Raw genomic sequence first — 27547 nt, 5'->3', positions numbered from 1 at the left:
CAAAGCTAAAAGGTTTGGCAGGTGAAAAGAAAATTATGGGAAATGTTTTATTGATATGCATGAAGTTATTATTAGAGAAACATGTGCAAATACAGATAAAACATAAAAGATGGGCTTTTGTCAAAGTTGATTTACTGTGCAAGGTTAGACTGTGATGGTTTACAACTCACACCTTAAATTACACTTTCCTGGATCACGATTAACAAAACATATTAACAAGTAGAAAATTGTTAACTTAAAAAAATAGTTTCAGTTTGTTTTCTTAAATTAAATTAAATTGAAGTATTTTTCATGTCAAACTGAATCTTCCGTCTCAGAAACATGTGGCGGCTCCTGCTCCATGTGACACTGGGGCTGCTGTGGTTGAGCCCGTCTGTGGGCGCTTGTCCCGTCTCCTGCAAATGTTCCAGGAAATCTGGCCCCGAAAGGTCAGAGGTCAACTGTCACAAAAGAGGCCTCCTCACCTTTCCCTCTGACCTGCCCCCCGATACCTGGAACCTTAAACTGGGTGAGTGATAGCAACAATAAATGCCCTCTGTTAATATTGTACCTTGTGAAAATGCTTTGCTGTGTTGTGAACCTGTGTGCGCAGGTGAGAACGGCATAACCGATCTGAAACCCGCTCTTCTTAAAACTGCTCCCAAAATCGAAAGCCTGAACTTGGAGCGAAACGCCATTAAATTCATCCACGCTCAGGCTTTCTCTGGAGCGAAGGAACTGATGCTGTTAAAACTGTACGGCAACCACATCGCCACACTTCCACCGCGAGGACTCCAGGTAACAGCGCTCGGACTGAGACAAAAGAGCGTCTGCATGTTCCAGCATTCATCCCAGTCGCAGCACATGGAGGACAGATATGTGGGAATGTCTCCAGTATGAGATCAACCATAGTTATATCTTCTTTTTAAAGAAACAAATAAATGAAAAATTGACAAATTTTGACCACATGTTTACTGTGGTCCACGTCAAAAACATGTTTCAATTTTATGTTGTAGCTAAATAAATTTTATACATAAGATGATAATGAGAGTAAATAAATGAATAAGTCTTAAAACAAACCATTTAGATAGATAGATAGATAGATAGATACTTTATTGATCCAAAGGAAATTAGGAAATTCAAACTACAGTTATGCACACTTCCTATTACATAATGCTTGTATCATATCACATAATTGAATTAAAATGCATTATTTAATCCGAGAATAAATAAGAATTTCACTCAAGTAAGAGCTTGGTTACTCTCATATACAGGAGTGTGAAGAGAAAAAAATCCAATTTATGTTAGAAGTTGTATTCTTCCTAAAATTCCACTCAAGCTTTGTCGGTGTAGTCCCTCATTTGTCCAGGAGTTTTCCTTTGTAAAAAAAGATTCAGTTGTATCATCTGGACTCTGTTTTTAGAAAAACAAAATGTGTCTCAATCTGTGAATCGAGTCTGTGAACTCAGATATGTATCCTACTCTGAGTAATCCCTGCCTTATTTTGTCATTTAACTGTAAATATTTAAATATGTCTGTCACAGGAACTGCGTAATCTCCGCTTCCTGATGCTGGGGCAGAATGAGATCGGAGCTCTGAGGTCGGACATGTTTGTGGGGCTGAGGAACCTGTCAGAGTTGGACCTTCCTCTGAACGCGCTCTCCAGCCTCACGCCAAACGCCTTCAAACCGCTCATCGTCCTCAAAGTCCTGGACCTCTCCATGAATCGCATCAACACCATGTCTCCCAAGGCCTTCACTGGACTGACGCAGCTGCTCTTCCTCAACCTGGACAATAACAGGTAGAGGTCGCCATGAGAGGTTTTGGCTCGGACACAACACATCCGGACCAGAGAGCGGTTTTCAAAGTTTGAGTTGGCACTAGTTTTTTTCTCATCTTTTCTGAATGTATCTGCTGTTGAAATGAAATGAGAAATTGCTTCTTGAATCTGACCTAGCAAAGTTGAACATGAACCACACCAATGAAATGTACAAAGAAAAAATAAATTGTACATTTATTTGCAAAAACATTTTTTTTTGCCATGTTTTCCATTTTTGTTAACATGTTTCACATGTTTCACCTTTTACTTATTACAGTGTAGTGGAATGGGACTGCTCAAAGAGAGATGGAATAAGATTTTTACTACACAAAAAATATTTTAAAAACACTGCTAAACTAGAGTGAATTGTATTATGCTACATTTATGTAAATCAATTGATTTATTCATTTTTACATTGGCTCTTGTTATTGACAGGCGATATCAAAATGGAAGAAAAAAGACCAAAACAAATTGATTCAGTTAAAAAAGATATATAATATAATATCAATAAATAATATAATTTGTTATAAAATTGTCTTTGTTGTTGAACCCTTTAGCATTAAGACTCTTCCAGTCAGAGCGTTCAAACCTCTGCGTTCACTGGAGATGCTGGTCTTGGACAACAACCTCCTGACCACTCTGAGGACCACGGTTTTGGATGGACTCGTCAAGCTCCAGGTCAATAACACAACTGCAGTTCAATGTGTTTATGTTGATGATATGAAAACAGCAAGTTACAAAAAGCACAAACACAAAGCATATTTATATCTAGAATCCAAGTTGCCTACTACTTTTGGGCCGTGTTGTCTTTTCTCTATCACATTCAGTGCGTGCATTGTAACAGTGTTACAGTGCGCAGACTGTGTTACAGTGGACAGACTGTGTTACAGTGGAGTGGACAGACTGTGTTACAGTGCGCAGACTGTTACAGTGTGCAGACTGTGTTACAGTGGGCAGACTGTGTTACAGTGCGCAGACTGTTACAGTGGACAGACTGTGTTACAGTGGACAGACTGTGTTACAGTGCACAGACTGTGTTACAGTGCACAGACTGTGTTACAGTGGACAGACTGTGTTACAGTACACAGACTGTGTTACAGTGGACAGACTGTGTTACAGTACACAGACTGTGTTACAGTGGACAGACTGTGTTACAGTACACAGACTGTGTTACAGTGGACAGATTGTGTTACAGTGGGCAGACTGTGTTACAGTGGAGTGGACAGACTGTGTTACAGTGTGCAGACTGTTACAGTGTGCAGACTGTGTTACAGTGGACAGACTGTGTTACAGTGGACAGACTGTGTTACAGTGCACAGACTGTGTTACAGTGCACAGACTGTGTTACAGTGGACAGACTGTGTTACAGTGGACAGACTGTGTTACAGTGCACAGACTGTGTTACAGTGGACAGACTGTGTTACAGTGCGCAGACTGTTACAGTGCGCAGACTGTGTTACAGTGGGCAGACTGTGTTACAGTGGACAGACTGTGTTACAGTGGGCAGACTGTGTTACAGTGGACAGACTGTGTTACAGTGGAGTGGACAGACTGTGTTACAGTACACAGACTGTGTTCCAGTGGACAGACTGTGTTACAGTGGACAGACTGTGTTACAGTGGAGTGGACAGACTGTGTTACAGTGTGCAGACTGTTACAGTGTGCAGACTGTGTTACAGTGGACAGACTGTGTTACAGTACACAGACTGTGTTACAGTGGACAGACTGTGTTACAGTGGGCAGACTGTGTTACAGTGGAGTGGACAGACTGTGTTACAGTGTGCAGACTGTTACAGTGTGCAGACTGTGTTACAGTGGACAGACTGTGTTACAGTGCGCAGACTGTGTTACAGTGGAGTGGACAGACTGTGTTACAGTGGACAGACTGTGTTACAGTGGACAGACTGTGTTGCAGTGGACAGACTGTGTTACAGTGGAGTGGACAGACTGTGTTACAGTGGACAGACTGTGTTACAGTGGGCAGACTGTGTTACAGTGCGCAGACTGTTACAGTGCGCAGACTGTGTTACAGTGGGCAGACTGTGTTACAGTGGACAGACTGTGTTACAGTGGAGTGGACAGACTGTGTTACAGTGGACAGACTGTGTTACAGTGGACAGACTGTGTTGCAGTGGACAGACTGTGTTACAGTGGAGTGGACAGACTGTGTTACAGTGGACAGACTGTGTTACAGTGGACAGACTGTGTTACAGTGGACATACTGTGTTACAGTGCACAGACTGTGTTACAGTGGGCAGACTGTGTTACAGTGGACAGACTGTGTTACAGTGCACAGATTGTGTTACAGTGGACAGACTGTGTTACAGTGCACAGATTGTGTTACAGTGGGCAGACTGTGTTACAGTGCGCAGACTGTTACAGTGCACAGACTGTGTTACAGTGCACAGACTGTGTTACAGTGCACAGATTGTGTTACAGTGCGCAGACTGTTACAGTGCGCAGACTGTTACAGTGCACAGACTGTGTTACAGTGCACAGACTGTGTTACAGTGGACAGACTGTGTTACAGTGGACAGACTGTGTTACAGTACACAGACTGTGTTCCAGTGGACAGATGTGTTACAGTGGACAGACTGTGTTACAGTGGAGTGGACAGACTGTGTTACAGTGTGCAGACTGTTACAGTGTGCAGACTGTGTTACAGTGGACAGACTGTGTTACAGTACACAGACTGTGTTACAGTGGACAGACTGTGTTACAGTGGGCAGACTGTGTTACAGTGGAGTGGACAGACTGTGTTACAGTGTGCAGACTGTTACAGTGTGCAGACTGTGTTACAGTGGACAGACTGTGTTACAGTGCGCAGACTGTGTTACAGTGGAGTGGACAGACTGTGTTACAGTGGACAGACTGTGTTACAGTGGACAGACTGTGTTGCAGTGGACAGACTGTGTTACAGTGGAGTGGACAGACTGTGTTACAGTGGACAGACTGTGTTACAGTGGGCAGACTGTGTTACAGTGCGCAGACTGTTACAGTGCGCAGACTGTGTTACAGTGGGCAGACTGTGTTACAGTGGACAGACTGTGTTACAGTGGAGTGGACAGACTGTGTTACAGTGGACAGACTGTGTTACAGTGGACAGACTGTGTTGCAGTGGACAGACTGTGTTACAGTGGAGTGGACAGACTGTGTTACAGTGGACAGACTGTGTTACAGTGGACAGACTGTGTTACAGTGGACATACTGTGTTACAGTGCACAGACTGTGTTACAGTGGGCAGACTGTGTTACAGTGGACAGACTGTGTTACAGTGCACAGATTGTGTTACAGTGGACAGACTGTGTTACAGTGCACAGATTGTGTTACAGTGGGCAGACTGTGTTACAGTGCGCAGACTGTTACAGTGCACAGACTGTGTTACAGTGCACAGACTGTGTTACAGTGCACAGATTGTGTTACAGTGCGCAGACTGTTACAGTGCGCAGACTGTTACAGTGCACAGACTGTGTTACAGTGCACAGACTGTGTTACAGTGGACAGACTGTGTTACAGTGCACAGACTGTGTTACAGTGCACAGATTGTGTTACAGTGCGCAGACTGTTACAGTGCGCAGACTGTTACAGTGCACAGACTGTGTTACAGTGCACAGACTGTGTTACAGTGGGCAGACTGTTACAGTGCGCAGACTGTTACAGTGCACAGACTGTGTTACAGTGGACAGATTGTGTTACAGTGCGCAGACTGTTACAGTGCACAGACTGTGTTACAGTGGACAGATTGTGTTACAGTGCTTTTCCTGTGCACAACCTTGAACTATATGAAGCTACAGAGACTATCACATATTGCATTTCTGTGTGGACACGGTTGTCCCAAAAAAGGATATTGTGCCTTTTCCAAACAACAAAAGAAGGAGCTCAACATTGTGCTGGATAATGTAAGAAACTAACGAGAGTGATCAGAGAGTCGTGGCTCCATAAAAAACAAGAACTTTAACTTTGGGACTCTTTGTAAAAAGATTACATGCATGAACAAAAGTAAACAACCACCGATCACAATGAATGATGAGGTATGAGGAATTTGCCAATAACTTGAGTTGCTTTTTCTTAAGGTTTGACAAGCAGAATGATTATGATTATACAATGGCTGTTGACATGAATTCTGTGAATGACTCCTGCTGGACCAGCAGTGTGTCCAGGCTATTTTCCAGCAAAGTGTCTTCCAAAAACGTTGCTGGTCGGGCTGGCTTGTCAGCCATCCTATTAAAAGTTGTGCAAAGGAACTTTCAGAAACTTGGTGTCATATATTTCAATCGTGATCTGCTTGGGCTGTTCTGTATCACAGATCTGGGAAAGGTCAATGATTATTCCAATACCAAACATTTCAGCTCCAGCTTCAAATAAAGTTGACGAATTTGTGGCCTTGATTAGCACCGTTAACAAATGTTTTGTGATGGTAAATAAGCTTAAGACAGAAGAGTCTTATCTTCTCGACCCACTACATTTAGCCTACTGGCAAGGACTTGGCACTGCAGATGCACTGCAGACGCTGCAGATGCACTGCAGATGCTGCAGATGCACTACAGGCGCACTAAGGATGAACTACAGATGAACTACAGATGAACTACGGATGAACTACAGATGAACTACAGATGAACTACAGATGAACTACGGATGAACTACAGATGAACTACAGATGAACTACGGATGAACTATAGATGAACTACAGATGAACTACGGATGAACTACAGATGAACTACAGATGAACTACGGATGAACTATAGATGAACTACAGATGAACTACGGATGAACTGCAGATGAACTACGGAAGCACTAAGGATGAACTGCAGATGAACTAAGGATGAACTACAGATGAACGACAGATGAACTACGGATGAACTACAGATGAACTATAGATGAACTACGGATGAACTGCAGATGAACTACGGAAGCACTAAGGATGAACTACAGATGCACTAAGGATGAACTACAGATCATTAACAGATGAACTACGGATGAACTACAGATGAACTACAGCTGAACTACAGATGCACTAAGGATGAACTACAGATGAACTACAGATGAACTACGGATGAACTGCAGATCAACAGCAGATGAACTACGGATGAACTACAGATGAACTGCAGATCAACAGCAGATGAACTACGGATGAACTACGGATGAACTGCAGATGAACTACAGATGCACTACAGATGAACTACGGATACACTAAGGATGAACTACAGATCAACTACAGATTAACTACGGATGAACTACAGATGAACTACAGATGCACTAAGGATGAACTACAGATGCACTAAGGATGAACTACAGATCAACTACAGATGCACTAAGGATGAACTACAGATGAACGATGAACTACAGATGAACTACAGATGCTCTACATATGCACTAAGGATGAACTACAGATGAACTAGAGATGCACTACAGATGAACTACAGATGCACTAAGGATGAACTACAGATGAACTACAGATGAACTACGGATGAACTACGGATGAAATACAGATGAATTACAGATCAACTACAGATGAACTACGGATGAACTACAAATAAACTACAGATGGACTACAGATGCACTACAGATGAACTACAGATGCACTAAGGATGAACTACAGATGAACTACAGATGAACTACGGATGAACTACAGATGAACTACAGATGGACTACAGATGCACTACAGATGAACTACAGATGCACTAAGGATGAACTACAGATGAACTACAGATGCACTAAGGATGAACTACAGATGAACTACAGATGCACTACAGATGAACTACGGATGCACTACAGATGAACTACAGATGCACTAAGGATGAACTACAGATGAACTACAGATGAACTACAGATGCACTACAGATGAACTACAGATGCACTAAGGATGAACTACAGATGAACTACAGATGCACTAAGGATGAACTACAGATGAACTACAGATGAACTACAGATGCACTACAGATGAACTACGGATGCACTACAGATGAACTACAGATGAACTACAGATGCACTAAGGATGAACTACAGATGAACTACAGATGCACTACAGATGAACTACGGATGAACTACAGATGCACTACAGATGAACTACAGATCAACTACAGATGAACTACAGATGAACTACAGATGCACTACAGATGAACTACAGATGCACTAAGGATGAACTACAGATGAACTACAGATGCACTAAGGATGAACTACAGATGAACTACAGATGCACTACAGATCAACTACAGATGCACTAAGGATGAACTACAGATGAACTACAGATGCACTACAGATGAACTACGGATGAACTACAGATGAACTACAGATGAACTACAGATGCACTAAGGATGAACTACAGATGCACTAAGGATGAACTACAGATGAACTACAGATGCAGTAAGGATGAACTACAGATGAACTAAAGATGCACTAAGGATGAACTACAGATGAACTACAGATACACTACAGATGCACTACAGATGAACTACGGATGAACTACAGATGAACTACAGATGAACTACAGATGCACTACAGATGAACTACAGATGCACTGAGGATGAACTACAGATGCACTAAGGATGAACTACAGATGAACTACGGATGCACTAAGGATGAACTACAGATGCACTACAGATGAACTACAGATGCACTAAGGATGAACTACAGATGAACTACAGATGCACTACAGATGAACTACGGATGAACTACAGATGAACTACAGATGCACTAAGGATGAACTACAGATGAACTACAGGTGCACTAAGGATGAACTACAGATGAACTACAGATGCACTAAGGATGAACTACAGATGAACTACAGATGCACTAAGGATGAACTACAGATGAACTACAGATACACTACAGATGCACTACAGATGAACTACGGATGAACTACAGATGAACTACAGATATACTACAGATGAACTACAGATGCACTAAGGATGAACTACAGATGCACTAAGGATGAACTACAGATGAACTACAGATGCCCCAACCTCCCCCAACCTGTCCGCCACTCTCCCTCACTCACAACATTCAAATCCCGCCTAAAAACATACCTCTTCACCCAAGCCTATGACCTCCCCTACCCCTAGCCTCCTCTACCCCATTGCCTACTCTTCTACCCCCTGTTACATCCCCATCTTTTTCTCTCTACTTCTTCTGTCTTGTTCATTTTATCTGCATATTAATGTGTTCTGTACGTGTTGTCCCCCCTGTCTGTAAATACCCCCCCCCCCTTTTTTATTATGTTCAGCGTCTTTGGGTCACTGAAAAGCGCTATATAAATAAAAGTTATTATTATTATTAAATTACAGATCAACTACAGATGAACTACGGATGAACTACGGATCAACTACAGATGAACTACAGATGAACTCCAGATGCACTAAGGATGAACTACAGCTGAACTACAGATGCACTAAGGATGAACTACAGATCAACTACAGATGCACTAAGGATGAACTACAGATGAACGATGAACTACAGATGAACTACAGATGCACTAAGGATGAACTGCAGATGAACTACAGATGAACTACGGATGCACTACAGATGAACTAGAGATGCACTACAGATGAACTACAGATGCACTAAGGATGAACTACAGATCAACTACAGATGAACAACGGATGAACTACGGATGAACTGCAGATGAACTACGGAAGCACTAAGGATGAATTACAGATGAACTACGGATGAACTGCAGATGAACTACGGAAGCACTAAGGATGAACTACAGATGAACTAAGGATGAACTACAGATGAACGACAGATGAACTACGGATGAACTACAGATGAACTACAGATGAACTACGGATGAACTGCAGATGAACTACGGAAGCACTAAGGATGAACTACAGATGCACTAAGGATGAACTACAGATCATTAACAGATGAACTACGGATGAACTACAGATGAACTACAGCTGAACTACAGATGCACTAAGGATGAACTACAGATGAACTACAGATGAACTACGGATGAACTGCAGATCAACAGCAGATGAACTACGGATGAACTACAGATGAACTGCAGATAAACAGCAGATGAACTACGGATGAACTACGGATGAACTGCAGATGAACTACAGATGCACTACAGATGAACTACGGATGCACTAAGGATGAACTACAGATCAACTACAGATTAACTACGGATGAACTACAGATGAACTACAGATGCACTAAGGATGAACTACAGATGCACTAAGGATGAACTACAGATGAACGATGAACTACAGATGAACTACAGATGCTCTACATATGCACTAAGGATGAACTACAGATGAACTAGAGATGCACTACAGATGAACTACAGATGCACTAAGGATGAACTACAGATGAACTACAGATGAACTACGGATGAACTACGGGTGAACTACAGATGAACTACGGATGAACTATGGATGAACTACTGATGAATTACAGATCAACTACAGATGAACTACGGATGAACTACAGATGAACTACAGATGCACTACAGATGAACTACAGATGCACTAAGGATGAACTACAGATGAACTACAGATGAACTACAGATGAACTACGGATGCACTACAGATGAACTACAGATGTACTAAGGATGAACTACAGATGAACTACAGATGAACTACAGATACACTACAGATGCACTACAGATGAACTACGGATGAACTACAGATGAACTACAGATGAACTACAGATGCACTACAGATGAACTACAGATGCACTAAGGATGAACTACAGATGCACTAAGGATGAACTACAGATGAACTACGGATGCACTAAGGATGAACTACAGATGAACTACAGATGCACTAAGGATGAACTACAGATGAACTACAGATGCACTACAGATGAACTACAGATGCACTAAGGATGAACTACAGATGAACTACAGATGCACTACAGATGAACTACGGATGAACTACAGATGAACTACAGATGAACTACAGATGCACGAAGGATGAACTACAGATGAACTACAGATGCACTAAGGATGAACTACAGATGAACTACAGATGCACTAAGGATGAACTACAGATGAACTACAGATACACTACAGATGCACTACAGATGAACTACGGATGAACTACAGATGAACTACAGATGAACTACAGATGCACTACAGATGAACTACAGATGCACTAAGGATGAACTACAGATGCACTAAGGATGAACTACAGATGAACTACAGATGCACTACAGATAAATTACAGATCAACTACAGATGAACTACGGATGAACTACGGATCAACTACAGATGAACTACAGATGAACTCCAGATGCACTAAGGATGAACTACAGCTGAACTACTGATGCACTAAGGATGAACTACAGATCAACTACAGATGCACTAAGGATGAACTACAGATGAACGATGAACTACAGATGAACTACAGATGCACTAAGGATGAACTACAGATGAACTACAGATGAACTACGGATGCACTACAGATGAACTAGAGATGCACTACAGATGAACTACAGATGCACTAAGGATGAACTACAGATCAACTACAGATGAACTACGGATGAACTACAGATGAATTACAGATCAACTACAGATGAACTACGGATGAACTACGGGTGAACTACAGATGAACTACAGATGAACTACGGATGAACTACAGATGAATTACAGATCAACTACAGATGAACTACGGATGAACTACAGATGAACTACAGATGCACTACAGATGAACTACAGATGCACTAAGGATGAACTACAGATGAACTACAGATGAACTACAGATGAACTACAGATGCACTAAGGATGAACTACAGATGAACTACAGATGAACTACAGATGCACTACAGATGAACTACGGATGCACTACAGATGAACTACAGATGAACTACGGATGAACTACAGATGAACTACAGATGAAGTACAGATAAACTACAGATGCACTACAGATGAACTACAGATGCACTAAGGATGAACTACAGATGAACTACAGATACACTACAGATGAACTACAGATGCACTAAGGATGAACTACAGATGAACTACAGATGCACTAAGGATGAACTACAGATGAACTACAGATGCACTACAGATGAACTACAGATGAACTACAGATGCACTACAGATGCACTACAGATGAACTACGGATGAACTACAGATGAACTACAGATGAACTACAGATGCACTACAGATGAACTACAGATGCACTAAGGATGAACTACAGATGCACTAAGGATGAACTACAGATGAACTACAGATGCACTACAGATAAATTACAGATCAACTACAGATGAACTACGGATGAACTAGGGATCAACTACAGATGAACTACAGATGAACTCCAGATGCACTAAAGATGAACTACAGCTGAACTACAGATGCACTAAGGATGAACTACAGATCAACTACAGATGCACTAAGGATGAACTACAGATGAACGATGAACTACAGATGAACTACAGATGCACTAAGGATGAACTACAGATGCACTACAGATGAACTACAGATGCACTAAGGATGAACTACAGATCAACTACAGATGAACTACGGATGAACTACAGATGAATTACAGATCAACTACAGATGAACTACGGATGAACTACGGGTGAACTACAGATGAACTACAGATGAACTACGGATGAACTACAGATGAACTACAGATGAACTACGGATGAACTACAGATGAACTAAAGATGCACTACAGATGAACTACAGATGCACTAAGGATGAACTACAGATGAACTACAGATGAACTACAGATGCACTAAGGATGAACTACAGATGAACTACAGATGAACTACAGATGCACTACAGATGAACTACGGATGCACTACAGATGAACTACAGATGAACTACGGATGAACTACAGATGAACTACAGATGAACTACAGATGCACTAAGGATGAACTACAGATGAACTACAGATGAACTACAGATGAACGATGAACTACAGATGAACTACAGATGCTCTACAGATGCACTAAGGATGAACTACAGATGCACTACAGATGAACTACAGATGCACTACAGATGAATTACAGATGCACTAAGGATGAACTACAGATGCACTACAGATGAACTACAGATGAACTACGGATGAACTACAGATGCACTACAGATGAACTACAGATGCACTAAGGATGAACTACAGATGAACTACAGATGAACTACAGATGAACGATGAACTACAGATGAACTACAGATGAACTACAGATGCACTAAGGATGAACTACAGATGAACTACAGATGAACTACAGATGAACGATGAACTACAGATGAACTACAGATGCTCTACAGATGCACTAAGGATGAACTACAGATGCACTACAGATGAACTACAGATGCACTACAGATGAACTACAGATGCACTAAGGATGAACTACAGATGAACTACAGATGAACTACAGATGCACTACAGATGAACTACAGATGCACTAAGGATGAACTACAGATGAACTACAGATGAATTACAGATCAACTACAGATGAACTACGGATGAACTACGGGTGAACTACAGATGAACTACAGATGAACTACGGATGAACTACAGATGAATTACAGATCAACTACAGATGAACTACGGATGAACTACGGGTGAACTACAGATGAACTACAGATGAACTACGGATGAACTACAGATGAATTACAGATCAACTACAGATGAACTACGGATGAACTACAGATGAACTACAGATGCACTACAGATGAACTACAGATGCACTAAGGATGAACTACAGATGAACTACAGATGAACTACAGATGAACTACAGATGCACTAAGGATGAACTACAGATGAACTACGGATGCACTACAGTTGAACTACAGATGAACTACGGATGAACTACAGATGAACTACAGATGAACTACAGATGAACTACAGATGCACTACAGATGAACTACAGATGCACTAAGGATGAACTACAGATGAACTACAGATGAACTACAGATGCACTAAGGATGAACTACAGATGAACTACAGATGAACTACAGATGCACTACAGATGAACTACGGATGCACTACAGATGAACTACAGATGAACTACGGATGAACTACAGATGAACTACAGATGAACTACAGATGCACTAAGGATGAACTACAGATGAACTACAGATGAACTACAGATGAACGATGAACTACAGATGAACTACAGATGCTCTACAGATGCACTAAGGATGAACTACAGATGCACTACAGATGAACTACAGATGCACTACAGATGAACTACAGATGCACTAAGGATGAACTACAGATGCACTACAGATGAACTACAGATGAACTACGGATGAACTACAGATGCACTACAGATGAACTACAGATGCACTAAGGATGAACTACAGATGAACTACAGATGAACTACGGATGAACTACAGATGAACTACAGATGAACTACAGATGCACTAAGGATGAACTACAGATGAGCTACAGATGCACTACAGATGAACTACAGATGCACTAAGGATGAACTACAGATGAACTACAGATGCACTACAGATGAACTACAGATGCACTAAGGATGAACTACAGATGAACTACAGATGCACTACAGATGAACTACAGATGAACTACAGATGCAATACAGATGAACTACGGATGCACTACAGATGAACTACAGATACACTAAGGATGAACTACAGATGAACTACAGATGCACTAAGGATGAACTACAGATGAACTACAGATGCACTAAGGATGAACTACAGATGCACTACACATGAACTACAGATGCACTACAGATGAACTACAGATGCACTAAGGATGAACTACAGATGAACTACAGATACACTACAGATGAACTACAGATGCACTAAGGATGAACTACAGATGAACTACAGATGCACTAAGGATGAACTACAGATGCACTAAGGATGAACTACAGATGAACTACGGATGCACTAAGGATGAACTACAGATGAACTACAGATGCACTAAGGATGAACTACAGATGAACTACAGATGCACTACAGATGAACTACAGATGCACTAAGGATGAACTACAGATGAACTACAGATGCACTACAGATGAACTACGGATGAACTACAGATGAACTACAGATGAACTACAGATGCACGAAGGATGAACTACAGATGAACTACAGATGCACTAAGGATGAACTACAGATGAACTACAGATGCACTAAGGATGAACTACAGATGAACTACAGATACACTACAGATGCACTACAGATGAACTACGGATGAACTACAGATGAACTACAGATGAACTACAGATGCACTACAGATGAACTACAGATGCACTAAGGATGAACTACAGATGCACTAAGGATGAACTACAGATGAACTACAGATGCACTACAGATAAATTACAGATCAACTACAGATGAACTACGGATGAACTACGGATCAACTACAGATGAACTACAGATGAACTCCAGATGCACTAAGGATGAACTACAGCTGAACTACTGATGCACTAAGGATGAACTACAGATCAACTACAGATGCACTAAGGATGAACTACAGATGAACGATGAACTACAGATGAACTACAGATGCACTAAGGATGAACTACAGATGAACTACAGATGAACTACGGATGCACTACAGATGAACTAGAGATGCACTACAGATGAACTACAGATGCACTAAGGATGAACTACAGATCAACTACAGATGAACTACGGATGAACTACAGATGAATTACAGATCAACTACAGATGAACTACGGATGAACTACGGGTGAACTACAGATGAACTACAGATGAACTACGGATGAACTACAGATGAATTACAGATCAACTACAGATGAACTACGGATGAACTACAGATGAACTACAGATGCACTACAGATGAACTACAGATGCACTAAGGATGAACTACAGATGAACTACAGATGAACTACAGATGAACTACAGATGCACTAAGGATGAACTACAGATGAACTACAGATGAACTACAGATGCACTACAGATGAACTACGGATGCACTACAGATGAACTACAGATGAACTACGGATGAACTACAGATGAACTACAGATGAAGTACAGATAAACTACAGATGCACTACAGATGAACTACAGATGCACTAAGGATGAACTACAGATGAACTACAGATACACTACAGATGAACTACAGATGCACTAAGGATGAACTACAGATGAACTACAGATGCACTAAGGATGAACTACAGATGAACTACAGATGCACTACAGATGAACTACAGATGAACTACAGATGCACTACAGATGCACTACAGATGAACTACGGATGAACTACAGATGAACTACAGATGAACTACAGATGCACTACAGATGAACTACAGATGCACTAAGGATGAACTACAGATGCACTAAGGATGAACTACAGATGAACTACAGATGCACTACAGATAAATTACAGATCAACTACAGATGAACTACGGATGAACTAGGGATCAACTACAGATGAACTACAGATGAACTCCAGATGCACTAAAGATGAACTACAGCTGAACTACAGATGCACTAAGGATGAACTACAGATCAACTACAGATGCACTAAGGATGAACTACAGATGAACGATGAACTACAGATGAACTACAGATGCACTAAGGATGAACTACAGATGCACTACAGATGAACTACAGATGCACTAAGGATGAACTACAGATCAACTACAGATGAACTACGGATGAACTACAGATGAATTACAGATCAACTACAGATGAACTACGGATGAACTACGGGTGAACTACAGATGAACTACAGATGAACTACGGATGAACTACAGATGAACTACAGATGAACTACGGATGAACTACAGATGAACTAAAGATGCACTACAGATGAACTACAGATGCACTAAGGATGAACTACAGATGAACTACAGATGAACTACAGATGCACTAAGGATGAACTACAGATGAACTACAGATGAACTACAGATGCACTACAGATGAACTACGGATGCACTACAGATGAACTACAGATGAACTACGGATGAACTACAGATGAACTACAGATGAACTACAGATGCACTAAGGATGAACTACAGATGAACTACAGATGAACTACAGATGAACGATGAACTACAGATGAACTACAGATGCTCTACAGATGCACTAAGGATGAACTACAGATGCACTACAGATGAACTACAGATGCACTACAGATGAATTACAGATGCACTAAGGATGAACTACAGATGCACTACAGATGAACTACAGATGAACTACGGATGAACTACAGATGCACTACAGATGAACTACAGATGCACTAAGGATGAACTACAGATGAACTACAGATGAACTACAGATGAACGATGAACTACAGATGAACTACAGATGAACTACAGATGCACTAAGGATGAACTACAGATGAACTACAGATGAACTACAGATGAACGATGAACTACAGATGAACTACAGATGCTCTACAGATGCACTAAGGATGAACTACAGATGCACTACAGATGAACTACAGATGCACTACAGATGAACTACAGATGCACTAAGGATGAACTACAGATGAACTACAGATGCACTACAGATGAACTACAGATGCACTAAGGATGAACTACAGATGAACTACAGATGAATTACAGATCAACTACAGATGAACTACGGATGAACTACGGGTGAACTACAGATGAACTACAGATGAACTACGGATGAACTACAGATGAATTACAGATCAACTACAGATGAACTACGGATGAACTACGGGTGAACTACAGATGAACTACAGATGAACTACGGATGAACTACAGATGAATTACAGATCAACTACAGATGAACTACGGATGAACTACAGATGAACTACAGATGCACTACAGATGAACTACAGATGCACTAAGGATGAACTACAGATGAACTACAGATGAACTACAGATGAACTACAGATGCACTAAGGATGAACTACAGATGAACTACGGATGCACTACAGTTGAACTACAGATGAACTACGGATGAACTACAGATGAACTACAGATGAACTACAGATGAACTACAGATGCACTACAGATGAACTACAGATGCACTAAGGATGAACTACAGATGAACTACAGATGAACTACAGATGCACTAAGGATGAACTACAGATGAACTACAGATGAACTACAGATGCACTACAGATGAACTACGGATGCACTACAGATGAACTACAGATGAACTACGGATGAACTACAGATGAACTACAGATGAACTACAGATGCACTAAGGATGAACTACAGATGAACTACAGATGAACGATGAACTACAGATGAACTACAGATGCTCTACAGATGCACTAAGGATGAACTACAGATGCACTACAGATGAACTACAGATGCACTACAGATGAACTACAGATGCACTAAGGATGAACTACAGATGCACTACAGATGAACTACAGATGAACTACGGATGAACTACAGATGCACTACAGATGAACTACAGATGCACTAAGGATGAACTACAGATGAACTACAGATGAACTACGGATGAACTACAGATGAACTACAGATGAACTACAGATGCACTAAGGATGAACTACAGATGAGCTACAGATGCACTACAGATGAACTACAGATGCACTAAGGATGAACTACAGATGAACTACAGATGCACTACAGATGAACTACAGATGCACTAAGGATGAACTACAGATGAACTACAGATGCACTACAGATGAACTACAGATGAACTACAGATGCAATACAGATGAACTACGGATGCACTACAGATGAACTACAGATACACTAAGGATGAACTACAGATGAACTACAGATGCACTAAGGATGAACTACAGATGAACTACAGATGCACTAAGGATGAACTACAGATGCACTACACATGAACTACAGATGCACTACAGATGAACTACAGATGCACTAAGGATGAACTACAGATGAACTACAGATACACTACAGATGAACTACAGATGCACTAAGGATGAACTACAGATGAACTACAGATGCACTAAGGATGAACTACAGATGAACTACAGATGCACTACAGATGAACTACAGATGAACTACAGATGCACTACAGATGCACTACAGATGAACTACGGATGAACTACAGATGAACTACAGATGAACTACAGATGCACTACAGATGAACTACAGATGCACTAAGGATGAACTACAGATGCACTAAGGATGAATTACAGATGAACTACAGATGCACTACAGATAAATTACAGATCAACTACAGATGAACTACGGATGAACTACGGATCAACTACAGATGAACTACAGATGAACTCCAGATGCACTAAGGATGAACTACAGCTGAACTACAGATGCACTAAGGATGAACTACAGATCAACTACAGATGCACTAAGGATGAACTACAGATGAACGATGAACTACAGATGAACTACAGATGCACTAAGGATGAACTACAGATGAACTACAGATGAACTACGGATGCACTACAGATGAACTAGAGATGCACTACAGATGAACTACAGATGCACTAAGGATGAACTACAGATCAACTACAGATGAACTACGGATGAACTACAGATGAATTACAGATCAACTACAGATGAACTACGGATGAACTACGGGTGAACTACAGATGAACTACAGATGAACTACGGATGAACTACAGATGAATTACAGATCAACTACAGATGAACTACGGATGAACTACAGATGAACTAAAGATGCACTACAGATGAACTACAGATGCACTAAGGATGAACTACAGATGAACTACAGATGAACTACAGATGCACTAAGGATGAACTACAGATGAACTACAGATGAACTACAGATGCACTACAGATGAACTACGGATGAACTACAGATCAACTACAGATGAACTACGGATGAACTACGGATGAACTGCAGATGAACTACGGAAGCACTAAGGATGAATTACAGATGAACTACGGATGAACTGCAGATGAACTACGGAAGCACTAAGGATGAACTACAGATGAACTAAGGATGAACTACAGATGAACGACAGATGAACTACGGATGAACTACAGATGAACTACAGATGAACTACGGATGAACTGCAGATGAACTACGGAAGCACTAAGGATGAACTACAGATGCACTAAGGATGAACTACAGATCATTAACAGATGAACTACGGATGAACTACAGATGAACTACAGCTGAACTACAGATGCACTAAGGATGAACTACAGATGAACTACAGATGAACTACGGATGAACTGCAGATCAACAGCAGATGAACTACGGATGAACTACAGATGAACTGCAGATAAACAGCAGATGAACTACGGATGAACAACGGATGAACTGCAGATGAACTACAGATGCACTACAGATGAACTACGGATGCACTAAGGATGAACTACAGATCAACTACAGATTAACTACGGATGAACTACAGATGAACTACAGATGCACTAAGGATGAACTACAGATGCACTAAGGATGAACTACAGATCAACTACAGATGCACTAAGGATGAACTACAGATGAACGATGAACTACAGATGAACTACAGATGCTCTACATATGCACTAAGGATGAACTACAGATGAACTAGAGATGCACTACAGATGAACTACAGATGCACTAAGGATGAACTACAGATGAACTACAGATGAACTACGGATGAACTACGGGTGAACTACAGATGAACTACAGATGAACTACGGATGAACTACTGATGAATTACAGATCAACTACAGATGAACTACGGATGAACTACAGATGAACTACAGATGCACTACAGATGAACTACAGATGCACTAAGGATGAACTACAGATGAACTACAGATGAACTACAGATGAACTACGGATGCACTACAGATGAACTACAGATGTACTAAGGATGAACTACAGATGAACTACAGATGAACTACAGATACACTACAGATGCACTACAGATGAACTACGGATGAACTACAGATGAACTACAGATGAACTACAGATGCACTACAGATGAACTACAGATGCACTAAGGATGAACTACAGATGCACTAAGGATGAACTACAGATGAACTACGGATGCACTAAGGATGAACTACAGATGAACTACAGATGCACTAAGGATGAACTACAGATGAACTACAGATGCACTACAGATGAACTACAGATGCACTAAGGATGAACTACAGATGAACTACAGATGCACTACAGATGAACTACGGATGAACTACAGATGAACTACAGATGAACTACAGATGCACGGAGGATGAACTACAGATGAACTACAGATGCACTAAGGATGAACTACAGATGAACTACAGATGCACTAAGGATGAACTACAGATGAACTACAGATACACTACAGATGCACTACAGATGAACTACGGATGAACTACAGATGAACTACAGATGAACTACAGATGCACTACAGATGAACTACAGATGCACTAAGGATGAACTACAGATGCACTAAGGATGAACTACAGATGAACTACAGATGCACTACAGATAAATTACAGATCAACTACAGATGAACTACGGATGAACTACGGATCAACTACAGATGAACTACAGATGAACTCCAGATGCACTAAGGATGAACTACAGCTGAACTACTGATGCACTAAGGATGAACTACAGATCAACTACAGATGCACTAAGGATGAACTACAGATGAACGATGAACTACAGATGAACTACAGATGCACTAAGGATGAACTACAGATGAACTACAGATGAACTACAGATGAACTACAGATGCACTAAGGATGAACTACAGATGAACTACAGATGAACTACGGATGAACTACGGGTGAACTACAGATGAACTACAGATGAACTACGGATGAACTACTGATGAATTACAGATCAACTACAGATGAACTACGGATGAACTACAGATGAACTACAGATGCACTACAGATGAACTACAGATGCACTAAGGATGAACTACAGATGAACTACAGATGAACTACAGATGAACTACGGATGCACTACAGATGAACTACAGATGTACTAAGGATGAACTACAGATGAACTACAGATGAACTACAGATACACTACAGATGCACTACAGATGAACTACGGATGAACTACAGATGAACTACAGATGAACTACAGATGCACTACAGATGAACTACAGATGCACTAAGGATGAACTACAGATGCACTAAGGATGAACTACAGATGAACTACGGATGCACTAAGGATGAACTACAGATGAACTACAGATGCACTAAGGATGAACTACAGATGAACTACAGATGCACTACAGATGAACTACAGATGCACTAAGGATGAACTACAGATGAACTACAGATGCACTACAGATGAACTACGGATGAACTACAGATGAACTACAGATGAACTACAGATGCACGGAGGATGAACTACAGATGAACTACAGATGCACTAAGGATGAACTACAGATGAACTACAGATGCACTAAGGATGAACTACAGATGAACTACAGATACACTACAGATGCACTACAGATGAACTACGGATGAACTACAGATGAACTACAGATGAACTACAGATGCACTACAGATGAACTACAGATGCACTAAGGATGAACTACAGATGCACTAAGGATGAACTACAGATGAACTACAGATGCACTACAGATAAATTACAGATCAACTACAGATGAACTACGGATGAACTACGGATCAACTACAGATGAACTACAGATGAACTCCAGATGCACTAAGGATGAACTACAGCTGAACTACTGATGCACTAAGGATGAACTACAGATCAACTACAGATGCACTAAGGATGAACTACAGATGAACGATGAACTACAGATGAACTACAGATGCACTAAGGATGAACTACAGATGAACTACAGATGAACTACGGATGCACTACAGATGAACTAGAGATGCACTACAGATGAACTACAGATGCACTAAGGATGAACTACAGATCAACTACAGATGAACTACGGATGAACTACAGATGAATTACAGATCAACTACAGATGAACTACGGATGAACTACGGGTGAACTACAGATGAACTACAGATGAACTACGGATGAACTACAGATGAATTACAGATCAACTACAGATGAACTACTGATGAACTACAGATGAACTACAGATGCACTACAGATGAACTACAGATGCACTAAGGATGAACTACAGATGAACTACAGATGAACTACAGATGAACTACAGATGCACTAAGGATGAACTACAGATGAACTACAGATGAACTACAGATGCACTACAGATGAACTACGGATGCACTACAGATGAACTACAGATGAACTACGGATGAACTACAGATGAACTACAGATGAAGTACAGATAAACTACAGATGCACTACAGATGAACTACAGATGCACTAAGGATGAACTACAGATGAACTACAGATACACTACAGATGAACTACAGATGCACTAAGGATGAACTACAGATGAACTACAGATGCACTAAGGATGAACTACAGATGAACTACAGATGCACTACAGATGAACTACAGATGAACTACAGATGCACTACAGATGCACTACAGATGAACTACGGATGAACTACAGATGAACTACAGATGAACTACAGATGCACTACAGATGAACTACAGATGCACTAAGGATGAACTACAGATGCACTAAGGATGAACTACAGATGAACTACAGATGCACTACAGATAAATTACAGATCAACTACAGATGAACTACGGATGAACTACGGATCAACTACAGATTAACTACAGATGAACTCCAGATGCACTAAAGATGAACTACAGCTGAACTACAGATGCACTAAGGATGAACTACAGATCAACTACAGATGCACTAAGGATGAACTACAGATGAACGATGAACTACATATGAACTACAGATGCACTAAGGATGAACTACAGATGCACTACAGATGAACTACAGATGCACTAAGGATGAACTACAGATCAACTACAGATGAACTACGGATGAACTACAGATGAATTACAGATCAACTACAGATGAACTACGGATGAACTACGGGTGAACTACAGATGAACTACAGATGAACTACGGATGAACTACAGATGAACTACAGATGAACTACGGATGAACTACAGATGAACTAAAGATGCACTACAGATGAACTACAGATGCACTAAGGATGAACTACAGATGAACTACAGATGAACTACAGATGCACTAAGGATGAACTACAGATGAACTACAGATGAACTACAGATGCACTACAGATGAACTACGGATGCACTACAGATGAACTACAGATGAACTACGGATGAACTACAGATGAACTACAGATGAACTACAGATGCACTAAGGATGAACTACAGATGAACTACAGATGAACTACAGATGAACGATGAACTACAGATGAACTACAGATGCTCTACAGATGCACTAAGGATGAACTACAGATGCACTACAGATGAACTACAGATGCACTACAGATGAATTACAGATGCACTAAGGATGAACTACAGATGCACTACAGATGAACTACAGATGAACTACGGATGAACTACAGATGCACTACAGATGAACTACAGATGCACTAAGGATGAACTACAGATGAACTACAGATGAACTACAGATGAACGATGAACTACAGATGAACTACAGATGAACTACAGATGCACTAAGGATGAACTACAGATGAACTACAGATGAACTACAGATGAACGATGAACTACAGATGAACTACAGATGCTCTACAGATGCACTAAGGATGAACTACAGATGCACTACAGATGAACTACAGATGCACTACAGATGAACTACAGATGCACTAAGGATGAACTACAGATGAACTACAGATGAACTACAGATGCACTACAGATGAACTACAGATGCACTAAGGATGAACTACAGATGAACTACAGATGAATTACAGATCAACTACAGATGAACTACGGATGAACTACGGGTGAACTACAGATGAACTACAGATGAACTACGGATGAACTACAGATGAATTACAGATCAACTACAGATGAACTACGGATGAACTACGGGTGAACTACAGATGAACTACAGATGAACTACGGATGAACTACAGATGAATTACAGATCAACTACAGATGAACTACGGATGAACTACAGATGAACTACAGATGCACTACAGATGAACTACAGATGCACTAAGGATGAACTACAGATGAACTACAGATGAACTACAGATGCACTAAGGATGAACTACAGATGAACTACGGATGCACTACAGTTGAACTACAGATGAACTACGGATGAACTACAGATGAACTACAGATGAACTACAGATGAACTACAGATGCACTACAGATGAACTACAGATGCACTAAGGATGAACTACAGATGAACTACAGATGCACTAAGGATGAACTACAGATGAACTACAGATGAACTACAGATGCACTACAGATGAACTACGGATGCACTACAGATGAACTACAGATGAACTACGGATGAACTACAGATGAACTACAGATGAACTACAGATGCACTAAGGATGAACTACAGATGAACTACAGATGAACTACAGATGAACGATGAACTACAGATGAACTACAGATGCTCTACAGATGCACTAAGGATGAACTACAGATGCACTACAGATGAACTACAGATGCACTACAGATGAACTACAGATGCACTAAGGATGAACTACAGATGCACTACAGATGAACTACAGATGAACTACGGATGAACTACAGATGCACTACAGATGAACTACAGATGCACTAAGGATGAACTACAGATGAACTACAGATGAACTACAGATGAACTACGGATGAACTACAGATGAACTACAGATGAACTACAGATGCACTAAGGATGAACTACAGATGAGCTACAGATGCACTACAGATGAACTACAGATGCACTAAGGATGAACTACAGATGAACTACAGATGCACTACAGATGAACTACAGATGCACTAAGGATAAACTACAGATGAACTACAGATGCACTACAGATGAACTACAGATGAACTACAGATGCACTACAGATGAACTACGGATGCACTACAGATGAACTACAGATACACTAAGGATGAACTACAGATGAACTACAGATGCACTAAGGATGAACTACAGATGAACTACAGATGCACTAAGGATGAACTACAGATGCACTACAGATGAACTACAGATGCACTAAGGATGAACTACAGATGAACTACAGATACACTACAGATGAACTACAGATGCACTAAGGATGAACTACAGATGAACTACAGATGCACTAAGGATGAACTACAGATGAACTACAGATGCACTACAGATGAACTACAGATGAACTACAGATGCACTACAGATGCACTACAGATGAACTACGGATGAACTACAGATGAACTACAGATGAACTACAGATGCACTACAGATGAACTACAGATGCACTAAGGATGAACTACAGATGCACTAAGGATGAATTACAGATGAACTACAGATGCACTACAGATAAATTACAGATCAACTACAGATGAACTACGGATGAACTACGGATCAACTACAGATGAACTACAGATGAACTCCAGATGCACTAAGGATGAACTACAGCTGAACTACAGATGCACTAAGGATGAACTACAGATCAACTACAGATGCACTAAGGATGAACTACAGATGAACGATGAACTACAGATGAACTACAGATGCACTAAGGATGAACTACAGATGAACTACAGATGAACTACGGATGCACTACAGATGAACTAGAGATGCACTACAGATGAACTACAGATGCACTAAGGATGAACTACAGATCAACTACAGATGAACTACGGATGAACTACAGATGAATTACAGATCAACTACAGATGAACTACGGATGAACTACGGGTGAACTACAGATGAACTACAGATGAACTACGGATGAACTACAGATGAATTACAGATCAACTACAGATGAACTACGGATGAACTACAGATGAACTAAAGATGCACTACAGATGAACTACAGATGCACTAAGGATGAACTACAGATGAACTACAGATGAACTACAGATGCACTACAGATGAACTACGGATGCACTACAGATGAACTACAGATGAACTACGGATGAACTACAGATGAACTACAGATGAACTACAGATGCACTAAGGATGAACTACAGATGAACTACAGATGAACTACAGATGAACGATGAACTACAGATGAACTACAGATGCTCTACAGATGCACTAAGGATGAACTACAGATGCACTACAGATGAACTACAGATGCACTACAGATGAACTACAGATGCACTAAGGATGAACTACAGATGCACTACAGATGAACTACAGATGAACTACGGATGAACTACAGATGCACTACAGATGAACTACAGATGCACTAAGGATGAACTACAGATGAACTACAGATGAACTACAGATGAACTACGGATGAACTACAGATGAACTACAGATGAACTACAGATGCACTAAGGATGAACTACAGATGAACTACAGATGAACTACAGATGAACGATGAACTACAGATGAACTACAGATGCTCTACAGATGCACTAAGGATGAACTACAGATGCACTACAGATGAACTACAGATGCACTACAGATGAACTACAGATGCACTAAGGATGAACTACAGATGAACTACAGATGCACTACAGATGAACTACAGATGCACTAAGGATGAACTACAGATGAACTACAGATGCACTACAGATGAACTACAGATGAACTACAGATGCACTACAGATGAACTACGGATGCACTACAGATGAACTACAGATACACTAAGGATGAACTACAGATGAACTACAGATGCACTAAGGATGAACTACAGATGAACTACAGATGCACTAAGGCCGCATTGTGGAGATTCTTCTGCTTCTGAAGTGGAATGAGCTTGTAGATGTCTTGTTTTGCCTTGGCACTGAGATGATGTCTCGCTTTAACAAAGCTGTGCTGGAGAGCTTGATCAGATGGTTGCCTGGTTTGGCCCACTCACCGTTCAGCGCAAAAACAAAATCAAGAAAATTGCCCTATGAAAATGATCAGAAGGAAAGAGTATCTCTCTCTACAAGCAATCTTTGAAACT

General features: G+C 40.7%; 1 protein-coding gene across 1 annotated transcript in view; it reads left to right on the top strand.

Moving 5' to 3' along the window:
• The window catches only part of LOC140364959 (uncharacterized), a 31806-nt gene that overhangs the window by 329 nt on the left and 3930 nt on the right, over positions 1 to 27547 (top strand). Inside the window, exons 2-5 of the mRNA XM_072451336.1 lie at positions 318 to 508; positions 593 to 777; positions 1524 to 1780; positions 2356 to 2476. Coding sequence (XP_072307437.1) covers positions 322 to 508; positions 593 to 777; positions 1524 to 1780; positions 2356 to 2476 — 750 coding nt within the window. The 5' untranslated portion in view covers positions 318 to 321. The remainder of the gene's footprint in view (positions 1 to 317; positions 509 to 592; positions 778 to 1523; positions 1781 to 2355; positions 2477 to 27547) is intronic.

The sequence above is a fragment of the Eucyclogobius newberryi genome, unplaced genomic scaffold (assembly GCF_026437365.1).
Source record: "Eucyclogobius newberryi isolate DKJ021-1_F unplaced genomic scaffold, fEucNew1.0.hap1 SCAF_1, whole genome shotgun sequence".
Lineage (NCBI taxonomy): Eukaryota > Metazoa > Chordata > Actinopteri > Gobiiformes > Gobiidae > Eucyclogobius > Eucyclogobius newberryi.
Note: the sequence above shows the minus strand (reverse complement) of the source record. Positions and strands in the feature narration are given on the sequence as shown.